General features: G+C 39.4%; 1 protein-coding gene across 4 annotated transcripts in view; it reads right to left on the bottom strand.

Moving 5' to 3' along the window:
* The window catches only part of REPS2 (RALBP1 associated Eps domain containing 2), a 95,749-nt gene that overhangs the window by 44,750 nt on the left and 33,342 nt on the right, over window positions 1-17,657 (bottom strand). For all 4 annotated transcript variants that reach the window (XM_064646681.1, XM_064646680.1, XM_064646679.1 and 1 more), the window contains exons 2-9: window positions 16,498-16,621; window positions 14,120-14,268; window positions 12,483-12,606; window positions 10,271-10,368; window positions 9,077-9,215; window positions 7,468-7,531; window positions 5,055-5,197; window positions 1,899-1,993 (exon numbers count right to left, since the gene is read on the bottom strand). In XM_064646681.1, the coding sequence (XP_064502751.1) occupies window positions 1,899-1,993; window positions 5,055-5,197; window positions 7,468-7,531; window positions 9,077-9,215; window positions 10,271-10,368; window positions 12,483-12,606; window positions 14,120-14,268; window positions 16,498-16,621 (936 nt within the window). The remainder of the gene's footprint in view (window positions 1-1,898; window positions 1,994-5,054; window positions 5,198-7,467; window positions 7,532-9,076; window positions 9,216-10,270; window positions 10,369-12,482; window positions 12,607-14,119; window positions 14,269-16,497; window positions 16,622-17,657) is intronic.

Here is a 17,657-nt window from a genome sequence, read left to right as displayed (position 1 = left end):
GGCCTTCTGAAATTAAATTAATGAATGTGTAATAAGTGGAAAGAGACAAAGTCATGGAGATAATGCATAACAGATTGCATTGATAATATTTTTAATGTAGTGATCAAGTCTCTAAACTATAATACCTCAACTAGCCAAGATACAAATTATATTGCAACAGTGAATTACTGCACTTCCCATAGAGGGAGATGAATGGGAGATGAATTACTGACCTTCCAAATGATACTCGTTCAGTCTATTAATTCTGAACATAAAAACATAAGTTGAACAGAAAAAAATCAAATCAAAGTGATTCTCAAATCAGTTTTGAGAAGAGATTTTAAAGTCCATTAATCTCGGAGAACATAAACTGAAGCTTTTTAATTATGTGTATAAAAGATACATAATTATATATTTGTTTATATTTTAAATATAATTTAATTCTATATTATACCCAGGTTTTATACATTAGGTTGCAAGCCACCTATAAGGTCATAAGCAAGGGACTAGGCTCTTCTGGCAAAGGACCTACCTAAACTGCCAACATACCAGCAGCCTGCACTACCAGACCAGCAGCACTGCTTTCAAAACCCAGTGTGATTGCTGTGCTTTGGCCAAGCTGCTGTAAGATGAGCAACTCCTCCCAGGGATACTGCATATATTTTAACAGTTCTACACGGGATGCTCAAAACGTTGGCTGCAGCATCGTCCAAAGTGAACACTGTACTCAACTGAAGCTTAGGATCATGTTTGGTGATACCACTACCAAGATGAATTTGATGAGGAAGCAGCTGGGTTCTGATCCAGGAACTCCCCGGAGCAGGGCATTGGGAGAAAATAACTGGAGAACAGCCTTGCTGAGCTGCCATGACATCCCATTACTTTTAAACTTGGAAGTAGTGCCAGAAGGGCCAGTTCCTGCAGTCAGTCTACCATTTGATTAACTACCTTAAAAACTAAACCCTTATATCCCAGAGCATATATATTCAGAGTTGCAATATTCAGGTACCACTTGGTGGCCATGATTAATTCAGCTTCACAGGGTCTTCAAAGTTTCATGTCTTAACCTCAGTGTTAAACTCTTCTGCTTAATTTAGTTTTTCTTGCATCAGTCTTCACGGACTCATAGAATGGTTGGGGTTGCAAGGGACCTCTGCAGATCCAGTCCAAACCCCTTGCTCCATCCAACTGAACCTACTGTGTTCAGCTCTGAGCCCTTCACTGCAAGTAAGGACACTGGAGCATGCCCAAAGAAGGACAGTGGAGCTGGTGGAAGGTCTGGAGCACAAGTCTTATGAGAAGCGGCTAAGGGAGCTGTGGTTGTTTAGCCTGGAGAAAAGGAAGGTCAGGGGAGACCTTATTGCTCTCTACAACTACCTGAAAGGAAGCAGTGCTGGATTAACAGAGCTGATGACCCTGGAAATCTTTTCCAAACTAAATGATTTTATGATTCTAGCGCTGTGCCAGAAGCTTCACATTTTCAATCAATGCAGACTCAGGAGAATTGCTCAGGACACGTGAGTACTGCCTGTGTGCCACACCGCCCCTCCTGCAGCACAGGCTCTGCCCCTCACCACTGGCTCCCAACACTGCGGGGGCGAAACACAGCCCTGCAGCACACGAGCAGGTTAGGTCTAGTCTGCAGACTCCAACATTGCCCAAGTCCCTCGGTGACTACTGTGAACTCTTATGCGGGAGTATCTTTCAAAAAGCCTGTAAGCCCTTCTCACACACAGAAAGAATGGCTGAGAGAGGGGTTTAAGATGGCGTAACAGGAGGCCTGGAGACTCCTGAAGTCCTCTCAGAGACTTGCAGTTCTGCTGCTACACAGAGCACAGTCACTGTGAAGCTGGTGTATTCCACTCCACTCTGCTAGGTAAGCACTCTGCTTGGTAAGCACTCTGCTTAAGCTTTCTCACCTCGGTCCGACTGAAGTCCCGGGTCTGCTGACTGCCTGGCAATGGCTCAGAGTAAGAATCATACAGGGCACAATCAAGCATGGGCTTCAAAGAAGCTGCAGGGGAAAGAAAAAGAAAGGAAAAACAACCAAAACAAAAAACGGAAACAAAACAAACCAACCAAAAAAAACCACAGAGACATGTCAAGTCTTTGGTTAATACACAGTTCTTAAAAACCTGTTTTAGCATAATTTTGCCCTTCATTTCTACATATCAGACCTGATCCATAAGACATGGAATGATAAACACCATGAAGAAAATCTTTCTATCTTGCATTTTAAATTAGTCAGTGTCATGAAAGGGATAATGTCTCATTTCTGTCTTAGAAATAATTGTGAGATTTGGAAGAAATTATTTTTAGTAAACATTAAGTACCAAACACTGCTTATGCGCATTTTTCCTCCTTCCAATTCAGTATCAACTTAGCTGATCTTACAGCTGATACCTTGCTCTCCTTGGAATGTTAAGGGTACTTACAAAACCTTCAGCTGCAATTTTGACGTTTTGAAGACTGAAAAGTATAGCAGAATCTACACTAGAATCAAAGGCCAACAAAAAACCAGGACACTAAACACAGTGGATGCTGTAGTATATAACATCTTTAACCAAATAACATTGATAGCAGGGAAAAAAAAAAAAAAAGGGAAAAAAAAATATCAACTCTAACTTCTCAAAGGAATATTCACAACAAGCTACTTTCTATCCCACAAACTCAAGTCCTTCTCCTGGTATCACTCTGGGTTAGTCCCTCTGAGACACATCTGTCTTAAAAGCTGGAAAACACCCTTTTTTAACATCAATATATCAAAAGGCAGAATAACCACATTTCTATTTTTTTGGCTAGCATCTCTTTTATCTCAATAAATTAAGCTCTTGGAAATCAATCCTAATTTACAATACCATGGTTTACATACAGGGTAAATAGCTTTCCAGATTCTGCAAATTAATTTTAATAAAAACTTTCTGAAAGCAAGGTGGTGGGTCAAATGGTCAGTGGAGCTGTGCCAGGATAGCATTTGGACTTGTGCTTGTAGTTTATAGTACAAGTTATAAAACTAGCTAGATTAATGCATTCTTAAATGCTCTTTCACTCCAAATCATTTTATTTGAAGCTTTAACAACACTCTTATCAGATGCTCTGAAACTAATACAACAACCTAATGAAGAACAGTTTCCAGTAACCTTCATTGGGTTCCTAACAAGCCAAAAAAAAAAAAAAAAAATTGAAAAAAACTTCAAGTTTCGCAGAAATCAAATTACAAAAACATGAAAACACAAGGTTTCTCTTGAACATTTCTTTTGACATTTTAGGTAATTGTATGAGGCACTTGCTTACTTCTCAATGCTTTTACTTCAGAAGCAACACAGCCAAGGCTCTATGCTTTCTTGTGATGCACAGTGATACAGTGTGTTGAGACAGTCTACTTTTGATTAATGCAAAACTTTCAAAAGACAGATTTCTGAATCCTGACTAGGTAGCAGAATAAACACAAGATATTTTCAGACCCTCAGGTTAACCGGAATTAGTATATTAGCTGAGATATTTAAAGTATCCACAAGAAATAATTAGTCCTTTCACTTCTTCCATGTAGATTAGCTTGAAATGCTTGGTTTCATGGAACACCAGAAAACAATAATCATCTAAGAAAATGGTAGGTCTAAGTGCTGAAAGGGACAAACAGAAGAAAAGAGGACTCCCAGGGAACTAAGCTTACCATTCTTTTCCTCCCATTGATGCAATTATTCCCTACTACTAGAGAGAGTTATTTCAATTGCAGTTTTACCCAAAAAGGCTTAATGTGAAGACACACCAAGAAGAACCTGCATGATTGAGCTTACAAGCCAATAGTGAACAAAGTTGTGGTCCTGGAGGGAAAAGGGTAGTTGTAATTATGACAAGGGAATGTAATTAGAGAGACTAAAAGTGATGAAGACTTGGAAGTGCAGGTTTTCCAGGAGCTTATTGCTTTGGATTTGAAGATAGTGGATTATAGGGAACATGACTCCATCAGAAATTACTTCACAAATCTGATACAGGTCAACATTTAATTTTCCTAACTGCAGCTTGATTTATTCTTTTCCTGCCTTTTAATATATTCAGTGTCATCAAATTTAATGGAGATTTTATTAGGTCTTAAATATTATCCCTTAGCACTGTAATTATCATCTGTGATTAATCCTCCTGGCCCTAGAGAGGCATGCACGTTTTTTAGATGGAACAGTACATATTTCAATGTTAATTTATAATTAAAAGAGACATAACTGAAGAGAACAAATGAAAGGGCAGGTCTCTCACTCCACATTGCTATGAGGTATGTTATATTTTGGATTAATTCACCTTTGTGCTACACAAACTGTTGTAATTCCCATCATTAATGTAAAGTATTTATGGAAGAATCTGTGGATAACATGAAATGAATTACAAAAAAATTCAGCCTTTGATACAACCAGTAACTGCATCTAACAAATACATTAGCATATTAAGTTCTAAAGCAGTCCAGTATCATTTTCAACAAATCTTCAAGAGACGGATACTTAAAGAAAAAATTATCAAAAGAATTAAAAGCTGTATCATAGATTCATACAATGTTTTGGATTGGAAGAGACCTTAAAGATCATCTAGTTCCAATCCCATGCCACGGGCAGGGACACCTCCCACTATACCAGGTTGCTCAAAACGCCATCCAACCTGGGCTTGAACACTTCCTGTGTGGCGGGGATCCACAGCTTCTCTGGGCAACCTGTTACAGTGACTCACTGCCCTCACAGTAAAGAACTTCTTCCTAAAATCTGATATAAACCTGCCCTCTTTCACTTCAAAGCCATTGCTGGATTATCTTTGCTAAAGGTAATCATCTGCCACTTCAGCTGTAATGACACCTGAAGCACACTGGAGCAAAGAGGCAGACATCGACAGGCAGGAAACTTTGCATCCCTACTTTTGTGCTTTGATATATTACACTTCTTCAGCAATTAACAACAGCATGCTTTAAAAAGCAGCCAGAGAACCACTACACAGCATAGAAGCCCATTCCAGGAAGGAAAGTGAACCTGTCTTACACAGACACTGGATTTCTGAGATGGCTACAGGGACACGACCTGCCGCAGGAACATTACCTGCTTGGAGGTACTCGGGCAGCAGCGTCTCCGGCAGTGTCTCAGGCAGCTGGTAACCATTCTTCCTCGCAACTACAAGGTGGAAAGCAGCACAAAATTCCGAGAGTGTCAGCGCCCCGTCACAATCCACGTCACTCAGCTCCCTGTGGATACAACAGGCACATGTTTTCCAAGCTGTTACCTCAGGGAAACGTACGTGTGCCATCACAAGGAAGACAAAAATGCAACTCTGAGAAGGGATATTTTAACACAAGACAAGCATCTCTGTCATTTGCACTTGACCCTGACTTGCACATTGGTCTCAGGGAAGATGAAGCCAGCTAATTTTCTAATACTGAATTGCCATTTCTTTCTTTTTCAGTAAAGTACATTTTTTTTACACATCATACCATTCAATATGATGGTATGCATATAGTAGAACATGAAATACATAACCTATACGTACAGAATTAGAGAGTGATTAGGGTTGGAAGGGACTTTAAAGATCATCTAGTTCCACCCCTCTGCCGTGGGCAGGGACACCTTCCACCAGACCAGGTTACTCAGAGCCCATTCAGCCTGGTCTTGAATGCTTCCAGGGATGGGGAATCCACAACCTCTCTTATCAACCTGTTCCAGTGCCTCACTATGCTCATAGTAAAGAATTTCTTCCTAATGTCTAATCTAAACCTGCCCTCCTTTAGCTTACAGCCTATCTCCCTTGTCCTATCACTACATGCCCTTGTGAAAAGTCCCTCTCCAGCCTTCTTGTGGACTATGTTTAGATACTAGAGGGCTGCTATAAGATCTCCCTGAAGCCTTCTCTTCTTCAGGCTGAACAGCCCCAACTCTCTCAGACTCTCCTCATAGGAGAGATGCTCGAGCCCTGTGATCAACTCAGTGGCCCTCCTCTGGACTTCGTTCCAATAGATCCATGTCTTTATTGTGTTGGGGACCCCAGAGTTGGATGTAGTAGTCCAGGTGGGGTCTCACCAGAGCGGAGCAGAGGTGCGAAATCCCCTCCCTTCTGATGTAGCCCAGGATATGGGTGGCCTTCTGAGCTGCAAGCGCACATTCTTCCAAGAGTGAAATCAACATTTCAATGGTTGGAAGCACTTTTGGCCAATTCATGCAGGATCTTAAACCAGTTCAAGCAGAAAAAGTTCAATATGGATTTCAGCAATGGTTACTTAGCACCACTGGCTAGTCTTAAGAAAAGGGCTAAATTAATGCTCATGACAAGTTTAAATATTATTGTTAGCTTCTCACTAAAGCAGTTCTGTCTAATTCTAGAATACTTCACAAACACTAAAGCTGGACTTCAGAAATTCAAGAACTCGATTTTATAAATTAACTCTTTGCAAGAATTGAGTCATATTTTATCTTGAGCCTATGGTCTAAAATTAACATAACTTCTTGCTCTTTGAAAGTAACAAGCACTTTTCAAGCTGTTGAACTTACAGTGACAAAGACTGAGACATACCATGTGTTTAACACAGCAAGACAACCTATAAATCACATTGTCACAAAATATACTTATCTACTAGAAAGGAATACTTTTCTTGAAATTCTGCACAGAAAACAAGTTGCGTCAGCAATAAAAATAAAATGCGTTTCGTTAACATACTGGGTTAATCCATTCTTTTTAAGTAATCTCAAATTCCAATATTCACTTCCCCCAACACTATGTTTCTTCAATTGTTTTTTTATTTTCACAACTGACAATCCGCTTTGAAAAGATTCCAGACATATCCTTTGACCCTGACAGATGTTTAGGCTCTTGCAAGCTTTTCTTCTCATCTCTCCTCAAAAAAGCATATATAAAAATAAAACCTCTATCAGCATTTCTGATCCATGTTTAAAACTGTTTGTTCTTCCTATCAGAGATGCAAGGATGACACTGAATTACAAAGCACCATGTTGTTTATGAAAATATAATAGAATCCTTGTCAAATTTTATCATGTACAGTTCCATCCACAATTGTTTCTCAATAAGCTCATTAAAAGTAAGTGTACTGGTTCATTAGAAAAGCACTGATGAATTATGCAGTTGTTTAATTAGGCCTCCTCTGACAAAACAAGGACAGAAACATAAAGCCATCAACACATCTAAAACATTCCAGAGGTGCTTCTCCTCCATGTCATTTCATGAAAAACGTCATTTCTTTGAGATAATGACACTGCTCACAATATACTTAAGAACAGCTCTCATTTATTTCGCTGTTCAAACCTTCCCAGTCCTGCTGAGTAGGCCAACATCTCTCCAGAAAACAAGTGTGTCAGGAAGATCAATGAGCACCCTGCTGCTTGGGCCTCAAAGTGATTCTGGAGATAAGAGAAATAATTATAATTGAAGGCACTTTTAAAATTTAACAAGAACGCTTGTCTTTTAAAAAACCAGGATACACATCCCCAACACTATTACAGTCCTTACCAGATGTGAGAAAGTTCTGGGATGGGCAGCTTTGATTTTGTGAAGAAATTCTTTGCTACGGAACCTGTTGAGAAAGCATGCCTTATCAGTCACTAGAAATTAATTCACCAAATTTTTACCTTTTACCAGGTCTGCTGCACCAGAAGCAGAACGTTAATTTACATCCGAGAGACACTCAGATCAACCAAATGCTAATATAGCTGTTGTCTCCTTCTGAATAAATGACAGAGAAAGCCAGACAGAGCTGTTGACCTCGTTTGTCCATTCCCTCCATATGGGAAAAATAAATAAAGGAAAATCTGCTTTAGTACTAGTAATTCTAACCAGCATAATTAGTATGTCACCAGTGATGAACTAATAGACACAAACAGCCCTGCTTCACCCAGAAGTCACGTGTATTGCAGTACAATGCTGTAGCATCTGCACTGCTCTCCCAAGATGCTGTTTCAACCACAACTCTTCCCTGCTGTGGCTCAAATTTTATGGTGGAAAAAAAAAAGGAAGGAAAAAAACCACAAAAAAACCCCACAAAAAAACCCACAAAAAAACCAAAACAACAACAACAACAACAAAAAAAAAAAAAACAAACAAAAAAAACCAAACCACCCAAAATGGAAGATCAGATAGCACATAGCTCCTGTCCTACTGCAGGCATCCTCACTCACCCTGCCATAGCAGCCCTTCTCATACTTCTCGTTAACAAATCCACTTATTCACCATCCCATATGCACAGGCTGTCAGGAGTATCCTGAAAGCCCTTCCTGGATATAGGCTTACAAAACATAAGGAAACAAAGTAGAGACTTGCAGGACTATAGTCCTCTTCCCATTGGACAACCATCAGGGGAAGATTCAACATTGAAAAACCATTTGTTCTTTGAAGCAAACTGCATGAAGGAGACTTAACTGAGGCTAGATCCAAGCCTCCTGAACCTCAGTGATACCAGAGGGCCTCCTGAACCCTAGTGATACAGCACAGCTCATTAAAACTTCCACAAGTTAAAACCTGTGACATCTTCCTTGCCACACCAATTGTCTGTACCCAGCAGTGACCTCTCACCAGCAGCCTGATCCTTCTATTCAAGATAGAAATGCAATCTCAATATGCTCTTAACAATACTTCTACTATGCATGTGCTCTCCGGGATTGGTTTTTAATTACCTAAAGGTCAAAATCTCAGCCCCTCAGAGCCATAAACCTCAGGCTTGAACACAGAGGACAGTGAACTGCATGCTTCACTGTCATCACATAGACACTACACTTGCTGGGAAAGCAAGCACAACCCTCAGGGGTGTTTCAACTCAATATACACTGCAGGTGTGATCCAAAAATATAGTGCATCAAATACAGAAAGCTCATTTTAATTTTTACCAAATCACTAACACTTCTCCCTTAGATGTAATTATTTCTCTAAAATCATGATATTTAGGAAAAAAAGTGTAATGGCCACAGTAACGGTTTGCTCTTTGAGTAGTCTGCCTTCAAAAAGGAAACACAACCAACTCTTATAAACCCACTGCTAGAGAGAAAAAAGAATTTATTTACTTAACACTTCTCACCTCCCAGCCTGGTCCCCCTACCTAACATGCACTGTGTTTGGTAAAAATTACCTGAAATAAAGGCGTTCAGGTCGGGCTGCAGGGACCTGAACTGGTTAATGTAGTAATCCCGCTGCTCCTCCGTTATCCTCCAGGGGTCATCTGAGTAGTGGGTGCTGCTATCCTGCTGCTCCCGCTCCACTGAAAGAGACTGAAGGGACGGATACTGGCACCAGCCACAGGTAGGGGACCAGAAGGGCACTGGGAACCTCAAGAATTCACACTCTTCTATTTTTTATTTTTAGAAGACAAGAAGCAGAAATGGCCACACTAATTACCATCCCACTACTTATTTGTTAAAACTGAGGCTAGTATTCTATATTTAAGCCTGGATGATAATACTCCTTAAGAGTGAGGCCAAGAATGAACAACAACCAGGCTCCAATCAGCTCTGAAACCCTTTCTCTGACATATCTATTTCCTAAGAATCAAATGCAAAACACCAGTTCTGAAATACATCAAAAGATCCCCGAAACAAGAATCACCATAAAGCTGTAAATTAATTTTCATTTCAAAGTCCTACACAAATACATCCAATTTCAACTCAAGTTAGCATAAATTATATCACACTACCTGTAGATCTTTTCCAGAGGCTTAGATGACATTTTATTGTGAGTGTGAAGTGCTAAGCACTGAGGAAAAAGCAGAGTCTCTGAGTTTCACTTATTTAGGAAAAGCTCTAGTTTAGGAGAGCTTTGTCCTTCCTTAGGGCAAACTACCTGCTTGCATAATAAATGCACAGCAGGCACACTGAAACACAGAAAGATCTGCTTTTGCAACCAGCAGGAAAAATAAGACCTATCTCACAAAAGCAAACAAATGCCCAGAAATTAATCTAATCTGTTTGAGATGCAATTTAACAACTGTGGTAAGAAACCAAAATACGAAGAATGTTAAGCCACAATTCTGTGCAAGTGTTATTCTAAATCAAGCAGGAATCTCTGTGAAACCTCATGTATCTTAAATGAAAATGTTTTATTATGACTTACTTTTAGCAATTTAATTGATTATTTATTTTAATTTCTTCGTCCCATCAGCTCTTTTTTTCCTCATATACTAAAAAAGCATACTTCAGTCTCTACTCTAAAAACACCATGGAGAACACTTTCCATTTTCAAAGTGAGAATTCTTCTGGTTTTGTTATTTTTTTAATTTCTCTATTGTTTTATTAGTAGTACTACTAAGGAAAAATGTGCAATTCATTACCCGTTTAGGAGTTGAACAGGTGAGTGAAGATTTGGCTCCATAATTCCCTGATGATGGTCCATCTTGCTGGTGAGTAGAGTGCCTGACTTCATAAGGAGCTACAGCCATTTAAAATAAGTATATAAATGAAAGGATAATCAAAAAAATTCTACTAGGCTAAAAGAAATAATTAAATACCTCAAGGTCAAGAATGCAGCTTGTGAACACAGCATCAGAGCATCAAAGTCCATTTTGTCAAGCATCTACCCAGCAAACCTAATATCACAGTATCAAAGCCCATTTTGTCTTCTGCAACAAAATTCCAGCCACATATTTGTCTTTCATGTTGCATCATTTTTCTCCATACATTACTGAGACATTGTCAGTTATATACTACTGGGTAACAGAAATTGCTGTTCATCATGTTGAAATACATATTTATATAGCCTGTTTTTGCATTTATACTTTTTATATACTTGTAGCCATATAAAGCACAAGAATGCACTACAAATAAGAACAAATCATTCAATTGAGCTGCCAAAAAAATATGCTTTGACAATGCTATCAAATAGCAAATCACTATTTTTCCACATACGCTTCCTCTCCCTTCCCTAATTTCTGTTGAAAATCAAAATACATGACTCACCACTTCACCTATTTGGAGTAAAGTTAGTGAACAAAAGTAACAATTACTTCTTTTCTTAAAATAAGTTGCTTAAGCTCCACCGCAGCAAATATGGTAAGTGGTGACACAACAGCACGTTTAGGAACAATGTTTTAAAAATAGGCAAGTATGCAAACAAAAAGACATCTCACTTGCAAACCCTTGCAGACCTGAGAACTTCTGCTGCCACCCTATTTAAAATTTACCACAAAGACAGTCTGCATTAGATAGTCAGAACCTTAAAGACTCATGATGAAAAAGGAGACCAAAAAATCTTGAAAATTTTGAGCTCAGGCAGACCTTAAAAATTACACCGTAACTCCCTTGTTTTCCTAAGTGGTCTTATCCTGTATTGGTATCTATTTTTATTCCTGTACAAGTAACTACTAATTTCAGAACAAAAAAAAAAAAAAAAAAGGAAGGAAAGTTGGAAACATACAGACATTCTTGGAGAGGAAATTTAAGCACAAGGCCACACTGCTGTGTGTTTGCTAGCGTGAAACACTTCCAAAACTATCAAGAAAAACATATATAGTCATGGTTGCAGTGCAAAGGGCTGCCCTTCAGACATGCTGTCCAATTTTAGGGTCAGACTTGCAGTACAGCCCAGCCCAGCCTTGTGGCACAGCACTTCTCATGCATATGCTACGCAGAAACTTCCAGTCCTGCCCTTCGGAGCGCTCTTCAGGAAACTGGAAGGGTCTTAATGTTAAAGGCCAGGAAGAGCCAGTAGTTCTTGCACTAAACTGTCGCTTGGGACAGCAAGGTTGAATAGCTCTGTTTTTCCACTGATGTATAATATAAGCAAGGACAAAAGCTAAAGGACTAGCATGCTCCACTCTTCACTGACTGCAAACACACTAACCTAAAGCAGGAGGGATGAGGGAGGGTCAGTATTCACCAATGCCTACTTCTGCCACCAACTTGGTTACCATATGTTGCAATTAGGAGTTCACAGATGCCTACTATTAATAGGAGCTTCTAAAGACATAGTTAAAATGGCTTCTGCCCCATTACCCTCTTATTAGAACGTTTTGCCACCCCCTCTGATGGCAGCAAAATGAAGGACTGCGCAACTATGCAGTGCCTTTTCTCTGTATTGCCTAAGTTGCACTGATTTTATATTCATGTCCTATTATTATTTCTGTTACAAAACCAGAGCCATTATTATCCTTTCCTGCAAAGGAAGGTTCACTTTCAATCTGAAAATTAACACGTGGTTATTGAAATGAGGTTTTCTTTCCCTCTAATGAAACCAAAAGCATCATGCACTCTGACAATAATTTCAAGCTCTCTGCCAGTGGGATAGATTGCACGTAGTCTTGTCAGAGATTAGGTAGTAGCATTTGTGAGAAGTCACACATATCTAATTTAATAGAAAGGAAATAGGAAGACAGCATTGAACAGTCAAAATAAGTAGATCAAATCATTTTCCAAAACACAAGTCTAATTAAATTTTAAAATCATTATGCTGATTGTCAGTTGCATTTGGAATATAGCTACTTCTGATAAAGAAAAAAAAAAGGCAAAAAGAATTGCATACAGTGTGCATTGCAGTTTTTATCCTACCTCCATGCTGCTGCTCCAGCCCACTTCTTGCTTTACCATATCCATAACTTAGGGGTATTCTCTGGTAAGTAGATGGAGAAGCAGGAGGTGAGCAGATTGGAGACATTGGAGGAGACTTGGGTTCCTATTTCAAAAACACACCAACACAAAATGAGATGTAAGAAAGAACAAAATCCTGCTGCACAGCAATCCAAAGGCGTACAATATGATGGACAAAGAAGAGGCAAATGCTGTGGCATTCTCAGACCCTTTATTTCCAAGAAAAGGCATCATAAAATAGGAAAGACAGACTTTGGTACTGAGTCTTCAGGGAGTAAAGCATGGCAGTGCTATAGCAAAGCTTTACAATGACCAGCTCAAGATATTTTAATTCTAAAGATGCCTGAAGAAGTACACGTAGAAGGCTCAATGTGAGTGGGCATCTTTGAATTTATGTAGTTAGTTAGTGTGAGTGCCTTCGTTGTGCAGATCATTTTTCAAATAAAAAAATATACAAAAAATTAAAAATAAATCTCTGAATAGGTATTTTAAACACTCTGTGGATCAGTAGGTATCACTGGGTAAACTATCCTAAAGCTTTCTCTTTCCTTTGACTTACTGAGATTGCTTGAGAAGAGGATGTAATCCTGAAAGAGTTTACTGAATAAAGAGGAAAATAAAACACAACACAGACAATACAGATGGAGCCAGCGGTCTGAGGGCAATGTTCTGCTTCACTGTCAGTACACACGGATAGATAGGCACACATGTTCTTCTTCCTCATCCTGTTATTCCACCTGTGTATCTTGTCATCAGCTCACTCCTGCTGGTTGACCTCAGGGAACACTGTTACTGACGCCAACGCACTGTGTGGTAAATGTGTATGCACGTTTCGGGAAGATAAAGTGCTCCTACCAGACACTTACAACATGACCTGATACAGTATCAGAGGAGAAAGTGTTGGGCCTGGGGAAAATTATGCAAATCAATATTTATGAAAATTATGCATTACTGTGAAGCTGGTAGTACCTGAACAAGCGCTCTCAACTCTGCTAAGTACAGGCAATACAAACCTCTCTTGGACAGCTTTATGAAACTACCAACTTAGAACAAGAGATGCTGGGAAATGTTTCACTGAGGACAAAAGAAAAGCAGATTTCTTCTGGACTACTCCTTGGGGACATTAGAATGAAAGAAAACCTGGGGGCCTTATCCCACCCCAAAATAGTGGCTCATGATTCAACATCTCTTCTCCAACTGAGTATTTCTATAGTGACTAAGGACTGTACTGGCCATGGAATATCACTCACTTTCCTGTTCTGTTTCACAGACAGACTTCTATTTGCTGCTCCTCCCTGGTCCTCTGCAAGAAACAGCGCTGGATTAAGTAGGAGAACAACATTGAAAGAATTTACACAGAATATTTACAGGGTTGACAGGTTTATACAAGTTCATACAGAGAATTTTCTTCAGGGAAGTAAATGAGATGCATCAAAACCAGAATACAGACACGATGGTGATCATTTGCACATAAGGAGTTCATTTCATTTCTCATTCAAAAACTGGTGAAAAACAACGTGAGTGTAACTATTTACAGGACTTGACCCAAAAGGAGGATGCATAATGATATATCGGCCTGAAGAAGACAAGCCTGTTACCTGTTTGTCCCCTTCATCTGTTCTTTTGAAGGAATTTTTTTCCAAAGTTGCATGTGGAACCTGAAATTTAACTCCATGGAGTTCTGCTGGAGTCCCATAACGTACTTCAGTGTCATTTTTCAGCGCCATAAATCGTGGCAGAGGCAATTCTTTATTAAAAGAGAGAAAAATTCAATTGAGACTACAGAACATGAGAACCACTTTAAGCAGTATCGTCTTGCAAAACCAATGAAAAGTTTATCTGTAAAATACTACTGTTTATATTTTGTAACATTTCTAAGTTTGCAACTCCTTTGATTATTTTATGTCTTAATAAAAATGTGAATGTTACACAAAGCTACATTCTTAATGTACAGCTTAATATATAATCTCTTTATGCAAAGAGAAAGAAGTAAGCCTTGTGCACATTATTAAAGCAAGCAGCAAACTCATTTCCTGCCTTCAAAACCTTGCCTGTAATGAAAAGAATAGTTTCCCACAGACTGTGGGACTGATGAATTAATCAGTCAGGATCACAGAATCCTCAACACTGCCATCATGAAAGGAACAAATTAAAAATGGTAGGGTTCAGAGATCACACCAAGGCCTAGTGAGACTACTGTGTCAAAAGGTCCCATGTTGTGTCTGCTGTGCAGAGCAGGAGAGTGACACTTTGTCACTCTTTAAGACAATTTCTAATTATTTTGAAGAAACACCATTTATTTTTGTGCACAGTTACCCTGAAAGATCAATACAATTAAAATTAACGGAAAGCTCAAAACCAACCAAAGCCATTCATCACCTCTGTAATCATTTATACCTACAGTTACTACTAGGAAGAGAAAGAAATCAGTTGGAGTTTGGTACATGTTACTCACCCCACTCTAAAGGCACTCATATATTTTTAGAGAAAATGTAATTAGCACTGGAAGCATTTTTACTGAAATTGTACTGAAACAGTAGGTAAGCAGGATATCAATACAAGGACTGCAAGTGTCCCTTTTCACTCAAATTTCTGGATTATTTGCAGATGCTGGACTTGTAAAACATAGACAGTAAACCTCACTTTGTTCAGGTTTCTAATTTAGTTGGGGGGGTTGATTTTGTTTTTTGCTTTTTTTTTTTAATTAACATCCTTAAAAAGGACAGTAATGAAATAAGGGAGTGCACAAGATGCCTGTAAGGAAAATTGACAGACAAACCCAGTCTGCTTCTCTTCACCCTTGGTTTAAACTCCTCTTCCAGCAAGGCACTGAACTGAACTGCACCAGCTGCATCTGATCCTCTCCACTTGGTCGGGAACTCTGCCCTGCAGGAGCTCAGCTCACACAGGTCTGCATGTGCTTGCCATTCTGCCTTTCCCTCCTCGGGATGCGGCAGACCTGGGAACCCCCTCCCTGTGCCTTGTAATGAACGTGAGTTTTACATTTTGTTGCCCTTACCAGGGACAGCAGAGCAGAAACTGCTGGGAGCAGTGACCTGATTGCAAGGCTGTGGGTAGGTCCTGCCTTTCCACCCATCTCTCTCATCTTGAACCAGTTGCATCCCTCTTTCAGCAGGACGGTGGCACACCCTGTAGTCCAGAGCACAGCCTCAGGGCACGGTTTGAATGCCCACTTGAGATATGGGAGCTGAGGGTTCCAACCTGTTCAAGCTCAGGCAAATAGCCACATGCTTTGACACCTGAGCCCTGCTGAGGCAGAGCATGCATCACCAGGGCAAGAACATGAAGTTCCTTCCATTTAGTTGCTATCAAGGTTCTGCAGCTAAAAGGATCCTGCTTTGTCTCTTCATCACTTGAGTTTGACAAGCCTCTTTCAAAAAAAGTCTTCTCCATCAAAAATGGTACATTTAATATTATTGCCAATTCATTGGGAAGAAAAAAGATGTTTTAAAATACACTTAATACACATTTTCATACCTACTCATACAAAGAAATTTTGTCACCATTACCCATTTATTTCTGCAAGATTATTTGCTAAAACAGGTGAGTGTTACAAGCTGCCCTGCACAGGGGACCCCTTGACCTGCCCGTATCCCCCACAACATGCCTCCACTCAAAGCAGCTATCTGCTCTCACCCTGGACAGCTGTCAAGATCAGAAGCTGAAGGTGAGAGAGAAATGCATCTCCAGTACTGTTATCAGCTGTCATTTGTGCAACTCCTTTGTAATGCCTTTTCCAGAGGGGGATGCTGTTTCAGCTCTGCCGTACATGTAAATTCACTGCCATTTTCTACCAGTCACTTAGAGCATATGTAACATTACCTTCTACTCTTTCTCTGTTCCTTAAAATTGTTCGTAGACACGTAATAAAAAGTTAACCATCATGGAGAGCTGACAAGCATTAAAGAAAGTGAGAAACAACTGCACAGTGCTGCAAGCAAAATTTGCTACTTACCATTCTTAATGCTCTCAATCCGTACTGGGAACCCTGACTGTGCTGCTGCAATTAACTTCAAAGCAATATAAAATTGAGCAGGACCAAAATAACCCACACGCTTAGCTCCACAAACTTCTGTGATCTAAAAGAGAAGAGACACATTGTTGATTAAATGCATTTCACACTTCCAGGGAATGTCAACACCTCTACATAAACAAGAGGAAAAACTCTTTAAAAGGACAAAATGCTTGTTGTATTTGAAGTTTTCTTTGTTTCAACTCAGGACACTGGTATACCAGGGACAGGACAGTAGTTGTTATGCTTTTCAGGAGCACTGCTGGGTAATGCTGCTATCCTAAAACAAGATATGGAGTTTTATACTATGTAAGATTCTAACAGCAGGTGAAATGATAACTTCTTAAGTAGCCTCTCCAGTAAAACATTTCCACTGCAGAAACTACAGTATCTTTAGAAAATTGTGCTTAATATTAGCCCTTACAACAACAATTTAGACAATTACTGTAACTGGAACATAAGCACAACATAACAAAATACCCCAGCACACCACTCCAACAAACACTTCTTTGTGCTAAAAATTAACATGGTCTGAAGTTAAACTTCTATGTATACTTCACTATTTGCTTCACTCAGCCACCTCTATGAGCAAGCAGTTCTATGTTCACAACACTCAGACAACAGCTAAACAAACAACTGCTATCAGCAGGTTTAAAGCACAGGCACCAGTTCTCCCATGCCTGGAGCTTGAGAGATGTTCACAAACAAATCTCAGACAGGCACTGAGGTTAGAACAAAACACCATTTGCCCCAGACATAAAGGGAAGGCTCAAATTGTTTTCCTGAATATACACTTTGATTAGCAGTGTCTCCTGGCTGGCAAGGTGCAGCCTGCGTGCAGGACAGTAGAACTGTCATGGTTCTCTGTGGACAGGTGCTGCTCTCTCAGAAACGCTCCCAAGCTACAACAGCATGACAAAAAGTAGCCCCATATTGTATATAAGCAAATAGTACAAATGAATAGTCTATTTTTTCTGATTTATTTTTATATGTGTGTATATATATATATATATATATATACATATATATACACATACATTGGCAAAAGTCAGATTAAACAATTACTGAAAAAAACCAAATGTTTTGGAATGGTAATGCTTACT

Source organism: Pseudopipra pipra, chromosome 2, assembly GCF_036250125.1.
Source record: "Pseudopipra pipra isolate bDixPip1 chromosome 2, bDixPip1.hap1, whole genome shotgun sequence".
Taxonomy (NCBI): domain Eukaryota; kingdom Metazoa; phylum Chordata; class Aves; order Passeriformes; family Pipridae; genus Pseudopipra; species Pseudopipra pipra.
The sequence above is the reverse complement of the archived record's forward strand: the minus strand, read 5'-3'. Positions and strand labels throughout refer to the sequence as shown.